The sequence below is a fragment of the Chanodichthys erythropterus genome, chromosome 8 (assembly GCF_024489055.1).
Source record: "Chanodichthys erythropterus isolate Z2021 chromosome 8, ASM2448905v1, whole genome shotgun sequence".
NCBI lineage: Eukaryota > Metazoa > Chordata > Actinopteri > Cypriniformes > Xenocyprididae > Chanodichthys > Chanodichthys erythropterus.
In genome coordinates, this window is record NC_090228.1 from 7144621 (window position 1) to 7166088 (window position 21468).

At 41.2% G+C, this 21468-nt stretch overlaps 1 protein-coding gene across 10 annotated transcripts in view; it reads left to right on the forward strand.

Moving 5' to 3' along the window:
* The window catches only part of foxp2 (forkhead box P2), a 113384-nt gene that overhangs the window by 85073 nt on the left and 6843 nt on the right, over positions 1-21468 (forward strand). For 6 of the 10 annotated variants that reach the window (XM_067391646.1, XM_067391645.1, XM_067391644.1 and 3 more), the window contains 12 exons: positions 486-660; positions 1369-1582; positions 3177-3281; positions 8010-8097; positions 11635-11718; positions 14717-14927; positions 15455-15531; positions 15660-15761; positions 17757-17878; positions 17970-18039; positions 18686-18897; positions 19241-19270. In XM_067391646.1, the coding sequence (XP_067247747.1) occupies positions 486-660; positions 1369-1582; positions 3177-3281; positions 8010-8097; positions 11635-11718; positions 14717-14927; positions 15455-15531; positions 15660-15761; positions 17757-17878; positions 17970-18039; positions 18686-18897; positions 19241-19270 (1490 nt within the window). Of the gene's footprint in view, positions 1-6; positions 374-485; positions 661-1368; positions 1583-3176; positions 3282-8009; positions 8098-11634; positions 11719-14716; positions 14928-15454; positions 15532-15659; positions 15762-17756; positions 17879-17969; positions 18040-18685; positions 18898-19240; positions 19271-21468 lie in introns of those variants that run through there. The other 4 variants (XM_067391649.1, XM_067391650.1, XM_067391654.1 and 1 more) reach the window with 3 other exon arrangements.

A 21468-nucleotide genomic window follows, 5' to 3' on the forward strand; every position in this document is an offset into this window, starting at 1 on the left:
AAGATTTCAAGCGTAGTTGCTGTGCTTTGATCACTGAAGAGCTGCATTGTTTTTCTGTGGTTTGCATCCACTGCTGCTGCTGCTGTTGTTGTTGTTTTTGTTGTTGTCTTTGCCAGCTTATGCAAGAGGCTCGACTGGCGGTAAACAAGGCTTGGAGTGGATGGGGTGGGGGTGCTGTAAATCTCTCTCAGCTTCCCTCCCTCCGTCACCCCCTCCCTGTGGCCCCATAAGCTGTAATGGACCATTAGAAATGCAAGACAATTAACTATCAATGGCGGAAGGAGGGGGATCTACCCCCACCCCACCCACCTACATCTCACGCACAATTCTTAACACACGCAAGCGGGCTAAGCGAAGAGAGCGAGACAGCAAGGTTTCACTTGGGCCACATGTATAACCGAACGCACATTCTTATCCATGTGTGTGGATAGTATTTTGCATGTGTATGCTCACTCGCTCTTCTTTCTCTCTTTCTCTCACTATAGCAACAACAGCAGCAGCAGCAGTTGGCGGCACAGCAGCTGGTCTTTCAGCAGCAGCTCTTGCAAATGCAGCAACTGCAGCAGCAGCAGCATCTGCTCAACATGCAGAGGCAGGGCCTCCTCTCTCTGCCCCCTGGCCCAGGACAGCCCACCCTCCCCGGACAGACTCTGCCGCCAGGTAATGTCCTCACGTGACCATCTGAGAGTTTGCGTGTTTGGCTGCGTTCTCTTTTAAACTCCCCTTTTTTTCTGCTGCATTTTCCCTGCCATTTCAGTTTTTTTCTAGTTCTCTTTCTCTCTTGCCTGTGTCTGTGTTCTTGTTGTTTTCCTCTCTCCCCCTCACTCTCTCTCTTTCTCTCTCTCACTCTCTCTCACCCTCCCCTCCTTGCCTGTTGTTGTTGTTTACGGACTCGCAGTGCGAGCTCAGAGCTGTGAGGAAGACGAGCTGTTGCCATTTGCTTTTTTCCTGGAACAAACACCTGGTGCTATACTGTGTTTATCGAAATGGCGCTGGATGACAATAGTTTGAAAATGGCTCTTAATTGGAGTATAGTCGGGGTGACACAGAGCGGAATAGTCATTTTATCATCCGAGGGATTATATGATGATTTGATTCTGCACACAGAGGCTCGTTTATGAATGCATAATCATGTGCAGATGAGTTCCTGGTTGCTTTGTACTTTTGGATACCACGGAAACAAAGCGAGGGATGAGCGTCCAGGTCGATCTTGCGCCGGTTTACCTCCAGATGCTTAAGTGTGATGCTCAGGTTTCGCAGCAGAGCAGAACAGGTTTACCTACCTTGTTAGAAAAGGGCAGACGGGAGCTCATAATGAGAGTTTTGTGAATTATTCTTTCTCTAAAGGTGTTTGTGATTCTTTTGCAGCTGGTCTGAGCCCCGCCGAACTCCAGCAACTTTGGAAAGACGTCACCACTAGCCACGCCATGGAGGACAATGGGCTAAAACACAGCGGCTTGGACCTGAGCACCACCAACAACTCGTCCACTAACTCCACCAGCAACCCCAAAGCATCTCCGCCCATCACCCATCACAGCATCTCCAACGGCCAGTCCCCAGCCCTCAACAACCGGAGAGAGAGGTACCCTAACATGCACACATGCATGCTAAAGAATTAGAAAGACGCTGGTTTATTCTTCCACTTACCTGATCACCATCGGGCCCTTGGGATCCAGCTGGATTGGCCATGTAAAGTCACTTTGGATAAAAGCATCTTCTCTGTTTCACTTGATACAAACTCTAAATCCCTTTTCATACATATGTGATCACAAACCCCCTGATAAAGGGTCTTGTGTACACATGAACGCAAAGGCGCATTAACAAACACAAACCAAACAGCCATTTAATCTACTTTTCATGTGCGACACAAAAAAATGAAAGAACAGTTGATGTGTTTGTCACCATTTGCAAAAGGAAAATGCTCATTCCTGCTGGGAGAGGGCTGTGTGTTTTTGTTTGTTTGCTCATCAATAGTTTAATAATGTCTGGATAACAGTTGAAATGAGACGAAACCTCCCTTGAGACAGCACGTTAGTGAACGCAGTGCCTTCCAGTATTTCAAACGCATGGAGGTGCAACTTTCAGTGGCAGCAACACACAGCTCACCTCACTGTACATTAAGTATTTAATACCTCGCTTTTCTTTTGAAATTGCTTGCCGGCGCGGCTTGTCATGTAAATAGAATACACTATGCCGGTGTGGCATTTCCTGAGCGTTTATATGCGCGGTGACCCTTTTATATGCTCTGTGTCTGCTGTAAAACATAGATTCGCATATTTCTCAATGTATAATTCAGTCTGTAGCGGCCATATGTTAGTACATAGCAACAGCCGTTGACTTCACTGGGGGTGGATGTGTTGTGTAATTGGTTTCAAGTATGTAGCATCTTCACAGAAAGCCCATTCTTGAGAGAGATATCTTTAGAGGCAGAGAAGAAAAAGGAAAAAACAGAGCAAGAGAGAGACAGGCAAATAATTTAAGAAATAGGTTACACTCTTTTCTCGTGTGTTGGCGGAGTCTCTCGGGTGTACGGTCGTTCGTAATCACAGAGTGTGTTTTGTTGTCAGAGCCAGCTGCTTTCTAAGATGTGCTGGATCGATAACGGCAAGGTAAAACAGCCGGTGAGGTTTGTGTGTGTGAGCGTGTGCCGCACACAAACATGCGGCGTACTGGTCTGCTTAGCCTCACTTTCGCACATTAGCCCCTCAGCACCATTAGAACCAGTGGTCGTAACTTACCGCAATGTCTTTTCACAACAGGTTGTGTCCTTAAAAACGCCAGTTCTACCGCAAATGAATCTCTTGGTGAAAATTAAAGTACAGGGGCCGGTTTTTCGCTATTTTCACAAGTTGTCCGTAATGGCTTTACAAGGTGAAAGTCTGTGGAAAATATGTTGATGGGCAATTTTACTTGGCCAGGCCATGTTTTTTTTAACACACCCGTGTCTCCTCAGTAATACTCTAGATCAATAATCACAAGGTGGCCTGATGTTGAGGGAGAGCATGTGTTTTTCCAACTTTTCTGAGCATCAAGTCCGCATTCACTTTTTCTTCATAAGCTTTTATGCCAGAGAAGTGCACTAAATTGAGCTGTTCTAACCCCACTTTAGGTCATATTGTCCAAACAGGTGGAAAGTGGCAGCCACCATGTTTTAATGCTCATTATTTCTCTTTCAGTTCACTGCATGAAGAGACTGGAGCGTCGCACTCCCTCTATGGTCATGGAGTGTGCAAGTGGCCAGGATGTGAAAGTATTTGTGATGACTTTGGACAGTTTTTGAAGTAAGTGACCATCAAGGGAGAATAAATTAAATTATTTGCACTTCGAAAGTTTTATTTGGACTAAAGCAGTCATTTGTCTGCTCTGTATGTCTCTATATAGAAACATTTTGATGCTTATTTGATCTTAGTTATTTCTTTTCCCTCCATTGACAAAATCAACAAATTATTCAATCGCAAAAGTTTTCAGAATCCAGCTCTCACACACACTGCTGTAAATCCACAAAATGGATGGCGAATCTCCCAACAGTTTTCTTCAATACACCTGTCAGCTGCTCAGAGGTGTTGCACAGAATGACCGTGTGTCTCCATGGCTTTGTGAGAGGATGATGGGTTGGAGGCGAATGGCAGAAGCTAATGGCAACCCGCGTAGCCGCGCAGTGTTGTCATGGCGTGGCTAACGGAGTGAAATGAACTCTTCATGCTCCATCAACAATTTAGTTAATTAGCTCATTTGTAATTGGTCGGCTTTGTTGCTGGGACGTGAGTGGGGGGACATCAATGGAGAAGGTGTTTGCGGTGCTGGAGATTGCAGGTTATCACGTTGCCACTCCGAGGAAAGAGCCTCGCCATCAAAGAATGGAGAAAAGGGTTCATTTGAATATTCTAATTAGATTCGTAATTAACTGTGAAATAATAATCTGGTGCGTTTGGTGGGTGTAAATGTCCACGTCAATTCATGTAAACGGCTTTTGAGAGTGACGACGTAGTTCTCTTCTCTTACAAACGCTCCAGATGCAATCTAAAGACTCCACTTTAAACAAGTCAAAAATGTAACGCCTTTGAGTGCTTTTTAAAATTAACCATTTAACTAGTTAGTTATGACTGTCAACTCAAAGACCATATGTACCTCTAAGAACAGGGTTAAATTTCCCAGTCTACCCCATTGATATTCATTTATTACGTTCATTGCAGCATAGCATACATCAGAGATCATGTGATCATTTCCCGCCAAATTCAGCTCAGCGCTGTGTGCAAATCAATGGTTGAAGAGAACTAAATAATAAAACTGCTCTGTGTCTGACAGCCTGTGCGGTAGGACACTGTTACAGCAATCAGCCTCCAAATCTTTGTCGAAATGGGGGCGCGACACCCTCGTTCGCTCCCGGAGCCGGAGACGCCCGTACTGTAACTCGTACATGAAAACACTCCCACAAAAGACAGCGTGATCTGAGCCGGCGAGATGCCGGGTGGCGCAGTGCCTTGGAGGAGCGATTGTCGGTGTCAAAAAGAAGCTTTTAATGTCGTTCGGAGATGCCAGTCACTGCTGTGTATCATCCAGGTACACACGCTTAAAATGGTTTACATAAAATAGGTGTCAGATTCAAATGGCACCTTTGATGGGGAAGCAGGGGGCGGAGGGATTCACCCAGCCTGCGCGGGCTTGTAGCTTGCGGAGAAGAAACCAGCCACGGTTTTGTAATCTTTGTTGTGTTGCTGAGAAAGTTGTCAAGATCAGCATTTAAGCGCAGCTCTGCTTCTTTCATGCGCCGCGCACCTGGAGAGGGGTAGCCAAGAGGTGCCTGGCATGTTATATTAGCTCTGAAGTTCAAATAGACGGACGTGAGCAACAAAGCACGCATCTTGCGGGACTGATTCGGGGCAACTTATTTGGGGCTTATGTGCAGCTAAACGAGGGGGCTAATGAATTCATAGCATTCTAATGTTGTTCTGCCACACAAGCAATTTTGTTATTGTTTAAGCTCCAGATTGCTGCCCTAGTTCCCTTATTGATTTCCTCTCACATGTTTGAGAAGAGTAAGGACGAGAAAAATACAGACATACCCGCTGGCCTGTAATAAAGATTGACATGCTGTCATCACATGCTTGCATTTGCAGTAGCATCTTTCCCATGTGGACGCAATAAGGGTTTGTGTATCTCAGTAAACAAATCCTTGCTCGTCTTAATGGGGCTTTAGCAAGGAAATGAAGCTTCCTTTTTCACCTACCTAACATTTAACACTGGTGAAGCAACCTGTCAAGCTTCCACCTCTTAAACTGCAGTGTCTAAACTAGGCGCTGATGAAAGCCAACAGCAAGTTGCTGGTCAGATTAATCAAGCCCATGTCTGGTTGAGCATGATGAGTCCTTTGAAATTGCAAGTGTCGTTTGAGAATTATCAAAATGATTTGATTGGTCCGTGTTGACTAGAAAGGGCGAAAGTGAGATAAAAACATCTTTTGCAGCTAGTTTTAACTCAACTGATTTCATTCAATCTGTGGTTTTCGAATGCAATTCTCAGTCCGTGCATACCTGTCCATCTGTTTCTTAGACCATCAGAGCCCTCATTCCCCATCTCAAAACAAAAATCAATATGCCTATAAAGTGACCCATAAATTACAGGCAGCTCCAGAGATGTTTGCTCAGAGCGAGCAGGCGGCCCCGTCTCATTCTCCTCTCACCTCTCTGTTTGAACTAAACCCAGCACCACAGGCTCATTAAGAGATATTGGTGACTGCATCTAACCCCCTCCAGCCCCCTGCTTTTATCAATGCATAGTCAAACACCTACTGCCTGAATATTTCATAGCCATGCAGTAATCTGGATGTAATCACCAACGTTAACTGGCTCTTGCTAACGTTAGCACTCGCAAAAGACTCTTATGCTGCTGGCTACTAAAAATGGTAGTTGTGACTTAACAGTATCTCACAATTGCAACTTTATCGCTCACATTTGTGACTATATGTTGCAAATTTGTTTTCTTGTAATTGTAACTTTCTATCTCACAATTGGTAATTTATGTCTCAGTTGTCACTATATCACATTTTATTCTATTAATTGTGACCATATCTTACAACTGTGACTGTATTTTCCTATTTATTTAGTTAGTTTAGGAACATCTTGATGGAAATAACATCACAACATATATTTCCATTAAGAGGTGCATCAATTTTTGGATCAAAGATCTCGTATTGACAATGCAAGAGGTGAGCACTCTGTAAAGTCTCCTCTAGCACATCCTAAATATTTTCAGTGAAATTAAGGTCAGGTGAAAATGATTCTTCTCTTCAACCATTCTTTCAAAATTTGAGCCTGGTGAATCTTGGCTTTGTCATCCTGGAATATGGCCATGATACGTCTTCCTACATGGTTGTTTAAGAAATGAAAAACTACACACTCCATCTTTCAGGGTTAAAAGATCCGTTGCCATACTCCATCTTTAAAAAAAATCCATAAAGAACCTAATATTCTAAGCTCTCCAACAATCACTTTTTTAAATTTTTTATTTACTCATGTAGGCGGAAATGGACTTCCATTAGAAAAGAAGACCTCACGTTTCTGAAAGAAACAAGGAAACGAGATTAAGATCTAGATGGTTGCTAATGAGAAACAGGGCGTGCAAGATAAGATGCGTTATTTAGCAAGTTACCTGTCGGGACAGCGGAACTAGCCAGTCGTGGCTTTTGAAGCAGCTGTAATTTATGACATCCACCATACATCAAGTGCGTAAGATAGCATTATGAGCATTGAAATGAAAAGGGTATTTGCAGCATTAGTTCCCTGCGAGGGACCTGATTACATGATTAATGAAATGCCCCTTTGCATGCGCATTCTGAAACAGCAATTAGGCACGGGGCCGGAGAAAGGCACCAGCTCTCCAGTCATCCTCACCGTTTTTTTTCAATGCTATCTCACTCTTGATTTATAATGGAGAATATCTGAGCATTAGACCTGAAACGGTTACAATAGCAAAAGCGGGCGTGATGGAATGAAATAATTTGAAATGGGCACAGGCATAATTGAAAGGTAGCGGCGGCCATTGTGTTCTCAAATGTCCTCTGCTTTGATTGGCGTGTTTGAGGAGGATTATGAATACGTTGTTATTTTGCGTTTTGCACATAAACAATAGCTCGCACTATGAATAGAGAATGAATAGAGAAAATGCTTAGTAGTGTTAAAACTAGCTTGGTGTGGGTGGGTGTGTGTTTGCGTGAGCGTGTGTGTGCGCAATTTAAGCTCACACTAATGCACTGGAGGTTGTACTGTAAATGATCATTGAAGGGTCTGCAAGCTAACCTATAATTACAGGAAAGAGAGTGGCAGCATTGGCATTTCACAAGCATGTCTTCTAAAAGAGCGCTTTGTGGGTTTGTCACCAATGATAATTTAGATAGAGGCTCATTACCGAACATCACAACACTTTTAAAAACCTTTTCGCCTCCGTGCGTTTGCCGGGAATAAAGGTCTATTTTAATGGTGGGCTTCTTTTGTGTCCTGCAGACAAAATCCAATCAAGGAAAACCGCCATTGACTGCTCCTGCAGTCTGAAGTGGGTTTTTTTCCCAGCGTAATATTCTAATGAAAGGATGAGTAGATACATTTAATATGTCGACGGAATAATGCACTCTTCATAGGAGGTGCTTTTTAAACGTTACCCGAGTTAAATTGCATTTATTATATTTATTTCTTGATAAATGTAGAAGACAAAACCTCTGCGCGAGGCCTTTTGTACTCCAACATCCCTCATAAGCCGTTGTGTTCTGAGCGCTGCCTCTCATTCACATGACAGTCGCTCTATTGTGATGTTAAACACCGGCTTTCAACGAGTGCGGGACACACTTGTTAGACGGCGGCGGCTTGTTAAAAGCTAATGGGCTGGACGTCCTGTAATCCAGAAATCATATTCATCAACAACGGCGGTAGTTGATCAACAGCAACTGCTTATTATTAGTTGAACCCGTGTGTGTACGTGGGGTTGGTTTTTCATCAGTTTCTCCTGTTTGCCTACAGGCACCTTAACAGTGAGCACGCTTTGGACGACAGGAGTACCGCCCAGTGCCGAGTACAGATGCAGGTGGTACAACAGCTAGAGATTCAGGTACGGTAGACTCATGAATATAAACACATACACGCTGTGGTATGATTACAGTTTTGACATTCTTTACTCACCCTTATGTCATTCAAACCTCTATGACTTTCTTTCTTCTGTGAAACACAAAAGAAAAAGTGTTTGTGTATCCATACAATAAAAGTCAGTTTGGTGCAGTGTTGGTTTGGACCCCATTGACTTTCATTGTTTCTCAGCAGAAGAAAGTAAGATGTACAGGTTTGGAAAGACATGAAGGTGAGTAAATGCCAGAATTGACATTTTTTGGGTTAACTTTCACTTTAAAGACATGAACTTACATGGAATTCAGAATTCATGTGTGATTTGTAGGCTAATTTCTTCACAGATATTGACCTCAAAACATTTGACCAAAGATGATTACCTAGTTTGCATATTAGCTGATACTTGAAACTTAGCATTGTGTACTGCAAATATTATGAGCTCTTATAACAATATAAATCGCATGTGATGTTTATCATTTGGATAACAACATCTATAAACATTGGCACAACCAATTAAGCCTGGGACTATCTGTTTATCTGACCAATGACAGATAGTGGGAGTGTTCGGGAAGCTTAAATTTGAATTTGCTATGTATTAAATGCAGGAAATTTTTAAAGCAACTTAATTTTGTCATCAGGACTTGAATGGATTGTGAAAACTGGGTGCTCAGTACCATCATATTGAGTTTAAAGGGATAGTTCACACAAAACGAAAATTATCTAGTCACCCTCAAGTATTATTTAGTCACCCTCAAGCCATCCTAGGTATATATGTCTTTCTTCTTTCAGTCAAACACAATCAGAGTTATATTAAAAAAATATCCTGGCTCTTCCAAGCTTTATTATGGGAGTGATTGGTGCCATTCTTTTTGAAGCCCAAAAAAGCTCATCCATCCATCATAAAAGTAATCCATACACCTCCAGGGGGTTAATAAAGTCCTTTTGAAGTCTAGTCCCGACACATGATGTATTGAAAAATACGGAAACACGAAGGATAGAGCAAAACAAAACACCGGTCATGAATTAGAAATCTAAAATGAGAATTTTTAAGGACAAATGTCGGAGGACATTGAGTTTGTTGTCCGGCCCTATTTGTTTGAACCGCGTGAGGCGTCTACTCTCACCTAAGCTTACGCTACGTCTACGTCATGCGCGGACGGCCATTACCAGAAGCTAGTGATTACAGTTTATAATGTTAAAATTATGGATATTTTTCTTACTAAAAAGCATCGCTTCGCTTCTGAAGGCCTTTATTTAACCCCCTGGAGCCGTATGGATTACTTTTATGTTGGATGGATGTGCTTTTTTGGACTTCAAAAAATGGCTCCATTCACCCCCTTTTTAAAGCTTGGAAGAGCCAGGATATTTTTTAATATAACTCTGATTGTGTTTGGCTAAAAGAAGAAAGTCATATACACCTAGGATGGCTTGAGGGTGAGTAAATGATGGGATAATTTTCATTTTTGGGTCAACTAACTCTTTAATAAATGTAAATCATGTCCATTTTAATTTCATGTCGTCTTTAACACACACTTGTTCAACTTTAACTGCTTTTGTTTGCTGCATAACACCAAACATTTCCAGTGCATTTCATTAATTAGCTTGTTGCCATAAAAAACTTGCAGCACATAAACTGTAAAAATGCACAAGGGACACCTTGAGCAAATCCATCCCAACAAAGGTGAAAACCATCACAGGCCTTTTTAATTGAATCATGGTTTGTGCTTATTTTCTATCCCGTCCAATTAATATGCGCGCATCTGGGCTGGACTGTGTTAATTAAATACACTTTGCACCTGAAGGAACCTCTAAAGAGAGCCACTATTTTCAGTAGCTGGAGCGTGACCTTATTAAGGTGTCACGCTGGCGAGATAATGAGAGCAGTGATTGAGGGATGCTATTACTCAGCGCTGCGGCCATCTCTCCCGCCAGTTAACACTCTGTCCTTTGCCTCACACCTTCCGGTGCATCATGGGATACGCCGTATGGGTTGCACTGGGGTTAAAACCCCTCTATCTTTTGTTAATTTCAAATAAATAACCAGTTTCGCTTGCAGTGTAATTGCAGTTTGAGTTTTTTTATGTAGATTTCGCCGTTCCCTGACGTTTATAAATACGCGCAAAAAGCCGCCTTGCCTTTGTAGTGTGGATTGCTTTCTGATCGTGGAGCCTCTAAGCCTCCGTGATGCCCATCTGAATGCAAGCCAAGCGTTCCCCTCAACCTTTAAAGGTTTTTACGCTCTGCGAAACCCTCCCTATTTATTTGTTGGGCTCTTGAAACAGAACGATGAATAATTCTTGTTTATATGTAAAATAACAGACGGACATCACGATTTCTCCCTTGACTTGTTCTCTTGTTCGCTGATACCACAAAGCCAGAGTGCTTACACTGTGACCAATTACAGCAGCGCTGCTGTTTTCTGTCCTTCTGGGCTTTTTTCCGTTCTTTTTTCCTTTTTTTTGTCCTCCGTCAGTGGTAATGAGGCCCGGTTCAGAGCTCGGATGGCGGCTCGCTGGCGGAGTTCAAGGCGGTGCGCCGTGCGGGCCGGTCCCTGTCACTCTCCGTGAGTTAGATTGATGATAACAGATCGCCAGGGCACTAACTGGACCTCAGAGGACCCGGGAGGAGGCAGGGAGGCGGGACCGACTGGCACTCTGTTTGCGGGACCCCTTCACCTCTCGGCAGCTGCTAGATCCAGTCCAGCCCTAACAGTGTCCACAGGACTTTGAGTCGACGACCAGGACCCTCTAATTTATGGCCTGAGTAGCTTGTTACTGTCAGAGCTTTGCTGACCTAAATTCTGCTATTGACAAAAAGATGAAGTGCTATTTGTTTTCTGTGACCTCCGAGCACCACCTTCAGCTCTCCATCACCGCACCACAAGGAATGGTTCTCTTATCTTTGCTCTCTCTCTCTCTCTCGCTCTCAGTGGTTCTCAACTGGTTTTGCTTCAGGATGTCAAGTGGCCAACGCTGTTTTTATCATCTGAAAGTAACAAAAATGTCCTTAAAATCAAACATAAAAGAAAAACACTTTGCAGTAAAGATGTATACATAAAAGAATGAATTTTCATTTCATAAACTGATCATTTAATCAGTTTAAATACATAAAATAGACAATTATTACTAATATTACCAATTGGCAAGTGAACTTGCTTTAAAATACTTGTTGATGTTTTTGACAAAATATGTGGTGTGTTTTCTCCTCACAGCTCTATCTGAACTATACACAAGTGTATGGTTAATTGCATTTTTATTTGCATTTCTCATTGTTGCTTTGCAGCTGGCCATGACCCCATCAGAAAAGACTTTTTTGGGTCACGACCCACCGGTCGAGAACCACTGCTTTATGTCTGTTTCTTTGAGGCAAGCTTAAGGAAGCCTGTTCGGTCGTATGCAGGATTTATTACAAGCTCGATAACAAGATGTATTACTGTTGTAGTCTGGGGAAAATCACTCATTTCTAAAGCCAGTCTGTTTTCTTTTTTTCTCTCTCTCTCTCTTTTCCTCCCTCTTTCCGCTAACAGCTTTCTAAAGAACGCGAGCGTCTTCAGGCGATGATGGCACACTTGCACATGAGGCCTTCAGAGCCCAAACCATCACCAAAACCGGTGAGTGCATATTGGTGCGCGTACAGTAAACAGGACTCGGCTGGTAAATGAGCTCTCTAAACACAGCTGGAGGATGAGAGGAGAATGGGATTTGTAATGCCTGCTTTCTTGGGACCCTATCAGGAAGGAGAGAGCATTAAATCATACACCCGATCGCAACCAAAAACGCAGAGCCATTACACTCTGATGGCTTTAGCACGGCAAACAACCTATTGGCCGGTAAAAAGCTATTTAGCGCCGTGACCGCAGACACACTTAAAGTAGGGGGAAGACGTTTCGTTTCAGAAAACAAACAGTTTGAAATGATGGATAGAAACTGCGAGAAGATGATCTGTAAAGAAATAACCCGTAATCTGTAAACATTCCGAGATATTGCTGTGTATCTGAAGAAAAAATTGGAGTGATATTTGAAAACAGCCCATCTGTCTGGATCCCCGTAGTACAAAAAAACTCAGATTTTCACCCAAAGATGTTCAGAACCAGTAATCAAAAGCAAAATACAAAAGACACAAGAGTGTTGTGCTGGAAATGAAAGTGTTTACAAAAGAGAGTAAGCTGTGATAAATATTATTTATCAGAATTATTTATTAGATATTCAATATTTTGCAGGGGAAAACATTGTTAGAGTGTTTTCGTTGCTTAGCAAGTAGCTAATTTCACCAGCATAATTTTTCTCATCACCTCCCACCTTATAAAGCAGATAATCACAAGACAGAATAATTATCCTGTAAATCCATCAGGAATCGACTGCTCACCTCTGTCGATTTATTATTCAGGGTTTTTTTCTTTCTTTCTCGTTTCCATTCTCAGAACTCCAGCAGCACGGTGAAATCGACTCTAATAAAAAACGTTCAGCCTATAATCCACGACTGCATACGAATGAATAATATTAATGAAGTATTACATTACATAAACCGCACATGAAAGGACTGCTAATTGCATTTGATGATGAGCAATTAATGGCGAGTTCTTAAATAATCAGCGAGAGTCTCCGATTTTTTTTTTGGGCACGTTCCTTTTTGTCTTTTAGTGCGAGTGTTGGGCTCACGCGAGCGCTTCGGCGTTATCGGTTTTGCAGGTACAAAAGAGAACACGTGTATCCTCCTCACAAAAAAGGGATGTTAGAGATAATATGGCGGTACTTTCACGCCCTTGTACGCACAGGGCCGTCAGAAAACCATCCCACACTTTTGATAAATATTAATAGTGTGAATTTATTAGCACGACAAAATGAGCACAGACAAACCCTCAACAGCTATCAGTAGCTCAACACAAGGTGCTGGTACACTGTTATACGACCCCATTTAAACTCTGAATGGCACTTCATTAAATGTTACCTTTTGGCCATGCCATGGATGGCTGAAAATCAAAGTTACCAAGGCTGCTAGTCCTGAATAATGAGGGGCTCTTTTTTTCCCAACCCCTTCCCTTCCTCTCAGCCAACCTTGAATATATATTCAGATGAGCAGCAGTAGTAAAGGGCTGATCCCTGTGTCTCATTCACTCCTGCTCAGTTAAGCTTTAATAAATTCCATTTTGCAAACACCGGATTGTATGCCTGCAAACATGTTACGCTTGTTGCCGTAACCAGGTGAGGAGAGGCAAGGAAAATCTTGTCTTAACATTTTAAATATACATGCAGCACACTCTATCTGTTTCCCCGCTCGCTCACTCACTCAGTACTGATAGGATTTATTATGAAGTGCTTTTTAGCAGTGTTTGACAGTGTATCAAAACCTTTTTAGATGAGTACTGTGTAATTACAGGCTGATGTGGTGGTTTGGCTGCAATGAGAAAGATATTCAGAAGGACAATCCTTAAATCTGGTGCCGTGGCCCGGTCCCTGATGAATTATACAATGTATTTTACACATCAAACTGTGTTTTTGCAAGCAGGGAGAAAGATGTAAGTACAAAAGCCCATAAATTCTGCAGAAAAACTTTATTTGTGTCTCATAATAGAAAGCTACATTTATTAGTGTAACTCGCACAATTATTGCTAACAGTAATGTTGCTGTGGTGTATTTTAAAATTAAACCATATATTCATTGTAGAAAAATGACTTTATTTATTCACTTACACATTTATTTTAATAAATTGTTCACAATAACACCAGGAGCACCTAATACTTTCATGTTGACTTTAAGACACAAGTATTTGCTCATCATGTCACATTGTGATGTCAAAAACATAACCGTTTACCCTTTTGCTAAGACATCCCTCTGGTAGACAACACGTCTCTGTCATTAATTTCCTTTCAAGGTCTTAGTTCCAGTCGTTAGCCAGAATACAACATTCCCCTAGAGGAGTCATTGATTTCCTCACGAAGTGGTATAGCGCGTGCCACTCTCTGTGTTGGCATTATCTCATTATCATTAAGTGGAGCTGTAATTGTCTATAGAGCAGCCACGCGGTTGCCTGAGAATAGCCAGCTTGACATTTCATTGTATTTATCAACACGTGCCAAAAGCAATTGTTGATGTCCAAACGGCGGCCGTTTTCAATTCCGACAGCAACGGAATTCCGCCTGCCAATACGCAATTAAGGCAATTTGGTTGGAATATGTAATGATGTCATTACCATTCGAAGTGAGACTAAAGGTCAGGGTGGAATTTTCCACTTGGGTGAAGTTGGGACACGAAAAAATCCAGATAAGATAAAAACCTGACACTGTGTTTGGGTGGTACGACAGGAAGAAAGCGAGACGGATCACTAGCGAGGTACCAGGTTATGGCAGAAAGCCAGGTGATCTCCTCACTGTGTGTGTGCTTTGCATCCAGGGAGCTCTTATGGGATAGAGATGGGCCGGGATAACTCACAGCCTGATCATTAGATAATCTTTAACAGCGTGCTCTAATTAGAATTCTTATGATACAATTTCATCCTGTAATTAGTGCAGATTGGCTGCTTCCTCCTATGCTTATTAGGGGAAACACAGCTGTAGGAATGAGCTAGCAATCGTTTAAAACGTGCGCTCTCTCTCTTTCTCGCTTCTACAGCTGAATCTCGTTTCCAGCGTCACCATGTCAAAGAATCTCCCGTCCGTCTCGCCCCCCAACTTACCTCAGACGCCCACCACGCCCACTGCTCCAGTCACGCCCCTTTCCCAGATGCCCCAGGTCCCCAACGTTCTCAGTCCAGCCAACGTGCCCAGCATGGGCGCCATGCGCAGACGCCACACCGACAAATACTCCATGCCCTTGTCCTCAGGTTTGTAGAAGCTTTTTTTGTGTGTGTGTGCTTTTTGTGAGTTTTTTATGCAAATTAGGCAAAAATCAAATCATCAATATTCAATGAATTTTAATTACAGGCAAATATAAAATAATGCAATATTCAAGAAGGCGATGCATGTAAAAACATCATCTTGTTTGATGTTTATATTTACCGGTCTTGTGCAAGTGTTCGGAGCAGCAGGGAAGGCATGAATTATTCAGACACATACAAAATATCGACGTGGGCTCTAATTTCATGAGCGTGTTAATGTTTAAGATTTCTCCAGAGAGAGATTAATTAAAAATGTATTTAGTTGGACATGTAAAATGCTGATTTGAGGTGTCCCCCCCCACCCCACCCCCAAACTCCATCCGCCTCTCGTTTTAATTTGATAAAATCCTGAATGAATTCCTGGCGGAGGCACGTTTAGCAATTATCCCAGGTGGCGACACTGTGGTTTATTTATTTATTTTTTTTATTTATCTGCTGCCTCTTACTGTTTCTTTATTTATTTTTCTCCGCAGAGATCGCCCCAAACTACGAGTTTTACAAGAACGCCGACGTCAGGCCGCCGTTTACTTATGCAACCCTCATCAGGCAGGTGAGTGGGAAATAAATTAGCTTTAGCCTGATTAGATTGTAATTAATTGCTGCTTGAATTAAGTCTGGGTGAGAGCGCCTCGACGCACTCCAGTCTCTAACGCACCCCTTAATGGCATCTCATCGCAGGCTATCATGGAGTCAAGTGACATGCAGCTAACGCTCAACGAAATCTACAGCTGGTTCACACGCACCTTCGCCTACTTCAGACGCAACGCCGCCACCTGGAAGGTAACGTGTTACGGAGGCCTGTGAGGGACGAGGGACGATTAGCGGTGATCGTGCCTCTTTTTAACCTGCCTCCTGAAAAGGGCGAATTCTCTCTTTATCTCGCTCTCGCTCGCTCTCTCTGTGACAAGTGAAAGAATAATTCAGCCTCTGATATCGTTTTCTAATTTGGTGCAATTAATAGCCGAGTCTTGACGGGGAGGTGTGCGCTCTGACGCGCTAATTACTAACCAGCCACTCAATCATCAGCACCTTTTGTTAGACGTGGCGTATTACTGCTTTCTCAGTGTCTCCTTTTCATTTTTTCTCCTTCCCCACCCTGCATATTATTGGTTAATTACGTTGAAAGATGGCTGTTTGCCTTGTAGATACGCCGCTACATCCCTTTTCTTGTTGTTGTTGATGTCGGCCGAGGCTTGGTACACACTATAACTCATGCAGCCAGACAAAAAGCCAAGGAGAACAAGACAAATGGAGAGAGAGGTTAAGACCTGCCTGGCTCTAAAGCTCTAATGCCCCTGTCATCCAGGAAACGCACTTTATTTCCCAGGACAAAAGGCCTCATTTGTATCTCTGTCCCAACAAATACATTGTCAGATGTGGATAAAAAGAAAAGGAGGATACAATAAAAACCATCCTCTATTTTTAGACAGGGTAGCGGTGCGTGGCGATAAGATACACGTCCATTTTTTCCTTTCTATTTTAACTTGGTCCTCTCAAAGGTTTCTACGGCTCTCATCAGCATGCGAAGCATTTCCCAGCACTAGATTTAGCAAAGTGAATTAATTTGGATTTGGCTTGCTAATGATGCTGGTGTATGATTACAGCTCCACAAGGGTGTGCAATAGCTCCCCGTACAGATGCATGCTGGGCCACGACTCATTTACTGCCGGAGCGCCTGTTTCGGAGACGCTCGAATGAGCGTTTTTAGGCATTTTATGGCCACATATGCATCCTTGTTTCCAGCTCTCTTTGCTTCTGTCCTTATCAAGGAAATATTTTAATCTGGTCCCGACTGGAACAAAGAGGCAAAGCTGGGGCTTTCAGCATATTCGGGTCCCTCCTTCTACAATAGCGGAGCAGGAATTTCCATTCTGAGCCTCCCTGCTCTTTTGTGAGGGCCCGGGCAGGGCCGGCTGGTGACGGGCTTGTCATTTGATTAACAGAGAGAATTTTTAAAAAGGAATGAAAGGTGATTTAATATCTGTGCTTGGTCTCATCAGCTCAGCTTGGGGATCGAGCTCTCAGCCCCGCCAGCTTATTAGTTATAACTATATAGCATGCATAATAAAACTGCTCATTTGCTCATTAATATTAAAATTATCATATTCAGAGCCATGGGCATTAAGATCAATCAAATCCTGGGATTTTCAGGTCAGATGCGAGATCTGCTTATGAGGGTTTTTTTTTATATTCCTCTCTCTCCCTTTTCTTAGAGCAAAAAACACCCACCCCTCAAATAAAACATGAAAAAAATGTAATATGAGCAAAGGTTATTATTTGGCTTCTTTGCTACATGTTTTAATTAGATTCTTTTATGGCGACATACGAGACGTGCCGTATTTCTTTTTACAATGCTTCATGATTATGAAAGTGTGTTTATGGGTCATTTTGAAAAACTAAATAAATGTGTTCCTAATTACTGTAGGATGAATTACTTTGGCTAAAAAAGCTGCTAAAGAATTTTCCATAATTTAGTTTTGTTACAACAAAAATAGTGTTCTGTGGTAGATGATACTGGGGCATAATATAATTTTATTTTAGGATAGTGAAAAGGTGGCTGGGATATTATTGGTTAATATTTTCCCCACCTATGTGGCCTTGGGTATGACAACAGAGAGCTTCAAAAATAAATAAATAAACTATATATATATATATATATATATATATATATATATATATAGTTTAGAATAATGCACTGATAAATCATGCACATTGAGACATTTAATGAAGTAAATGCTGATGCTGATTTTATGTATGTTTATGTATGTTTAACAGAACGCAGTGCGACATAACCTCAGCCTGCACAAGTGTTTTGTCCGGGTGGAGAACGTGAAGGGTGCTGTGTGGACCGTGGACGAAATGGAATATCAGAAACGCAGATCTCAGAAGATAACAGGGTACACACACACACAAATATAGTTTAAATGTCTCTCAGATGTTGTTACAGTCAGATTAATAGTAATAGTTCAACATTTGTGTTGTGTTCAGGAGCCCAACGCTGGTCAAGAACCTGCCATCCAGTCTGGGTTATGGGGCGGCTCTCAATGCCAGCTTACAGGTAACGTGTGTGTGTGTGTGTGTGTATGTGTGTGTGTGTATGTGAGGTTGGCACAGGCAGTGAGAGTCTAGAAGGACACCGTGTGGTAGAGGCAGGTACCTTCTCCTCCAGCCCAGCCTCAGATTGATAGCAGCCTGTGCAAATGCGAGGGCATAATCATTAATATTTATCCAAACTGTCATAAATGATTTGGCTTCGCAGTGTCGGCCAGCGAGGTGCTCGTGGCAAAAACTTTAAAATTTAATTACTGTATATAACTTTAATGTGCAGGAGGCAAAAATGTCAGGAGTCTTTTTTTTTTCTTTGACTGTTTTGAGGTAAAGTTTTGGATGGTTTCATTATCATGTGGATGCTTGGGCTTTCTTTATTCGCTGTTCATTTCAGGCCTGTCTTGTAAGGTGAAGAGAGTGTTTTTGCAACTTGGAAACTTTCCCATTTGTTTTTCTTCCTGCCACTTTGTGGCAGTTCTCATCTGTTTTATCATACGGAGAGACTGATTCTTCAGCAATAATTCGGAAGTAACTCAATAAAAAAAAAAGAGGAGATAATCTTGAACGAGCTGGAAGCCGTGCACTATGACAAGCCGCCTGCTGAAAAGGCTTGAAAATGCTTGAGTGTAACTATTCTCTCTCTCTTTCTCTCATAGGCTGCGTTGGCGGAGACCTCTTTGCCGTTGCTGGGTAATCCAGGCTTGATGAATAGCGCGTCAGGTATGATGGGGGCGAGTCCTCCAGGACTGATGAGCGGCAGCCCGACCGGCCTATTACAGGGCACCACGCACGAAGATCTCAACGGCACACTAGATCACCTGGACACTAACGGACACAGCAGTCCCGGATACTCCCCACAGACCCAACTGTGAGTTCACACTTGCATTTAGACATAAAAAGCACATTTGAAGATATTTAAAAAAAATATTTAGTAGGATGTAATGGGCAGGGCTTGATTTTATCCCACAAGATTTGCTTAGATTATGAAAAATAGACTTATTTTATTGGCTAATAGTGCTTGTTTTTTAATCAGCTGAAAAGAAAAACGACATAAAAATGATGTAAAATTGTCAAATTAAAATGTGAAAAAAAAGGCCAGTGACATTTAAAAAAAAAAAAAAGTTCAATTATGTTTTGTATTTAAGATTATTATAAAAAATAAAAATATTATTTATAATAAAATGTTGAAAAAATATATTTTGTTCTTTCAGATCTGGATTTTTAGCACTGAACTTGCAGTGGTAAGAATATTTGCATTGTTCCTAAATTCCATTTAAATTTCGTATGCTCAAAAAAAAAAAAAAAAAAATCATCTAGACCTGAGGTTAAGTGTACATTTGGTTCTTGAATTACAGCTCTTACCTATAAATAGGTAAGAAGTGAAAGGCTGCCATAATTATAGATTCCCTTGTAATTACCCCACCGTCCACATCGCAGAGGTTTAGATGTTATATTTTATGCAAGACTGTTCCTATTAATATTTAGAAGCTAACTATATCATTAATTACTTTAAAATCTTTGCCTTTCCATCTTTTTTAATGGCTCACAGAGAGAGAGGGAGAGAGAGAGAGAGAGAGAGAACAGGCTGATGAAAGATTAATGCGGTGCCGGTCGGAGGAATGGTGATATAGAACATGTGCTCACCCTAATCAGTGATGTCACTCATGCTGGATGGCTGTGTTTACCAAGCCAAAGATAGTAGCATGAACGTTAAGGGCAGCGGGAAGTGTGTCGCACGCCGTCAGACTCGCGTGCACACACACATTTGAGTTTCATACGTTTCAGTTGCTAATGCTAAGCCGAAGACCCTATTAGCTTAAAAGAAAAAAACACACCGCACGCTCTAAGAATGTGTGTTAATAGGAGTGTTTTTGATTCAGAAGTAGGACAGTAGTGTGAAGTGGGCCAAATCTGAGATCCAGACAGAATCCCTGTGTATTCACTCCCTCAGGTTATTTAACTTTTAATAATGGACAGTTAAGTCTGGTGTTTTTAGACCCCTCTCTCTCTCTTTCGCTCTTTCTGCCTATGCGTCTTTCATATTTTCTCTCTCTCTGGCTGAAGCGTTAAGACATAAATACTCAATAAAGGTGAAAACTCTCTTACATGACCTGTACATGCCCAAAATGGAAGAAGTATGTTTTGCGAGTGGCTGTTTCTGGGCTGTATTTAATAATGAAGAAGCTAAAGAGGACAACACATCCGCATTTTGTCTCCAGAGAAACGGAACAATTAGACTAACCTTTCTCTGAACATGTTGCATTAATGGCAGATAACCACGTGTGTACACATACAGTACTGGTCAAAAGTTTGGACATATTACTATTTTTAATGTTTTTTTAAAGAAGTCTCTTAAGCTCATTAAAAATACAGAAAAAAACAGTAATATTGTAAAATATTATTACAATTTAAAATAATGGTTTTATATGTTAATATACTTTAAATCGTAATTTATTTTTGTGATGCAAAGCTGAATTTTTGTCATAATTTGATGATTTGATACTCAGCTATATTGGAACCTGTGATACTTTTTTCAGGATTCATTGAATAATAAGTAAAAAAGAACAGCATTTATTCAAAATAGAAATATTTTTGAACAATACCAGCCTTTACTATCACTTTTTATCAATTTAACACACCCTTGCTGAATGAAAGTCTTAATTTCTTTTTTTTTTTAATAAAGAAAAAAAAATACTGACCCCAAACTTTTGAATGCTAGTGTATATTGTTACAGAAAATGTCAGCATTGCATCACAAAAATAAATTATATTTTAAAGTATATTAAAATAGAAAATCATTATTTAAAATTGTAATAATATTTCCCAAAATTTCTGTTTTTTGCTGTATTTTTTATCAAAAAAATATTTTTAAATATTTTTACTTCCAAGCTTTTGACCGATACTGTATATGATTTTTGTTGTATCTTGTTCAGAGGAGAACAATTTTAATAGCTTTTTTAGAGCTTTAAGCAAAATACAATATGATAATCTGACAGTTTATTCAATATAAAATAATGGATTTATTAATGGTCATTTTATCCAGAGAATTCTGCATTTTTGCTCATTGTTTATCCAGTTTCACTCAATTCATGGAAGTAAAATGGGTTGCAAACTGCTCATTTACTCATTTTTTAAGAGATGATGTGCAGTCATTTTAAAAAAGCAAGCTTATTTTGAATATTGATGTTTTTCAGAATATAAATAAATACAAATATTTAATCACTATTTGCTGTGACTGACCAATCAGAATCAAGAATTCCAGAGAACCACGTAATAAAACTTGTTAAACCAACATGTTCGCACAAAATAGCGGTGTTTGGCGTAATAGTCATCTCTGATCATTTTGGTTGAGGGAAGTGTCTTACTCAAGCACTGTGCCAGTGTCTACACACACACACACACACACAGACTGGCACAGACTCCGGCTCCAGATTTTCTCA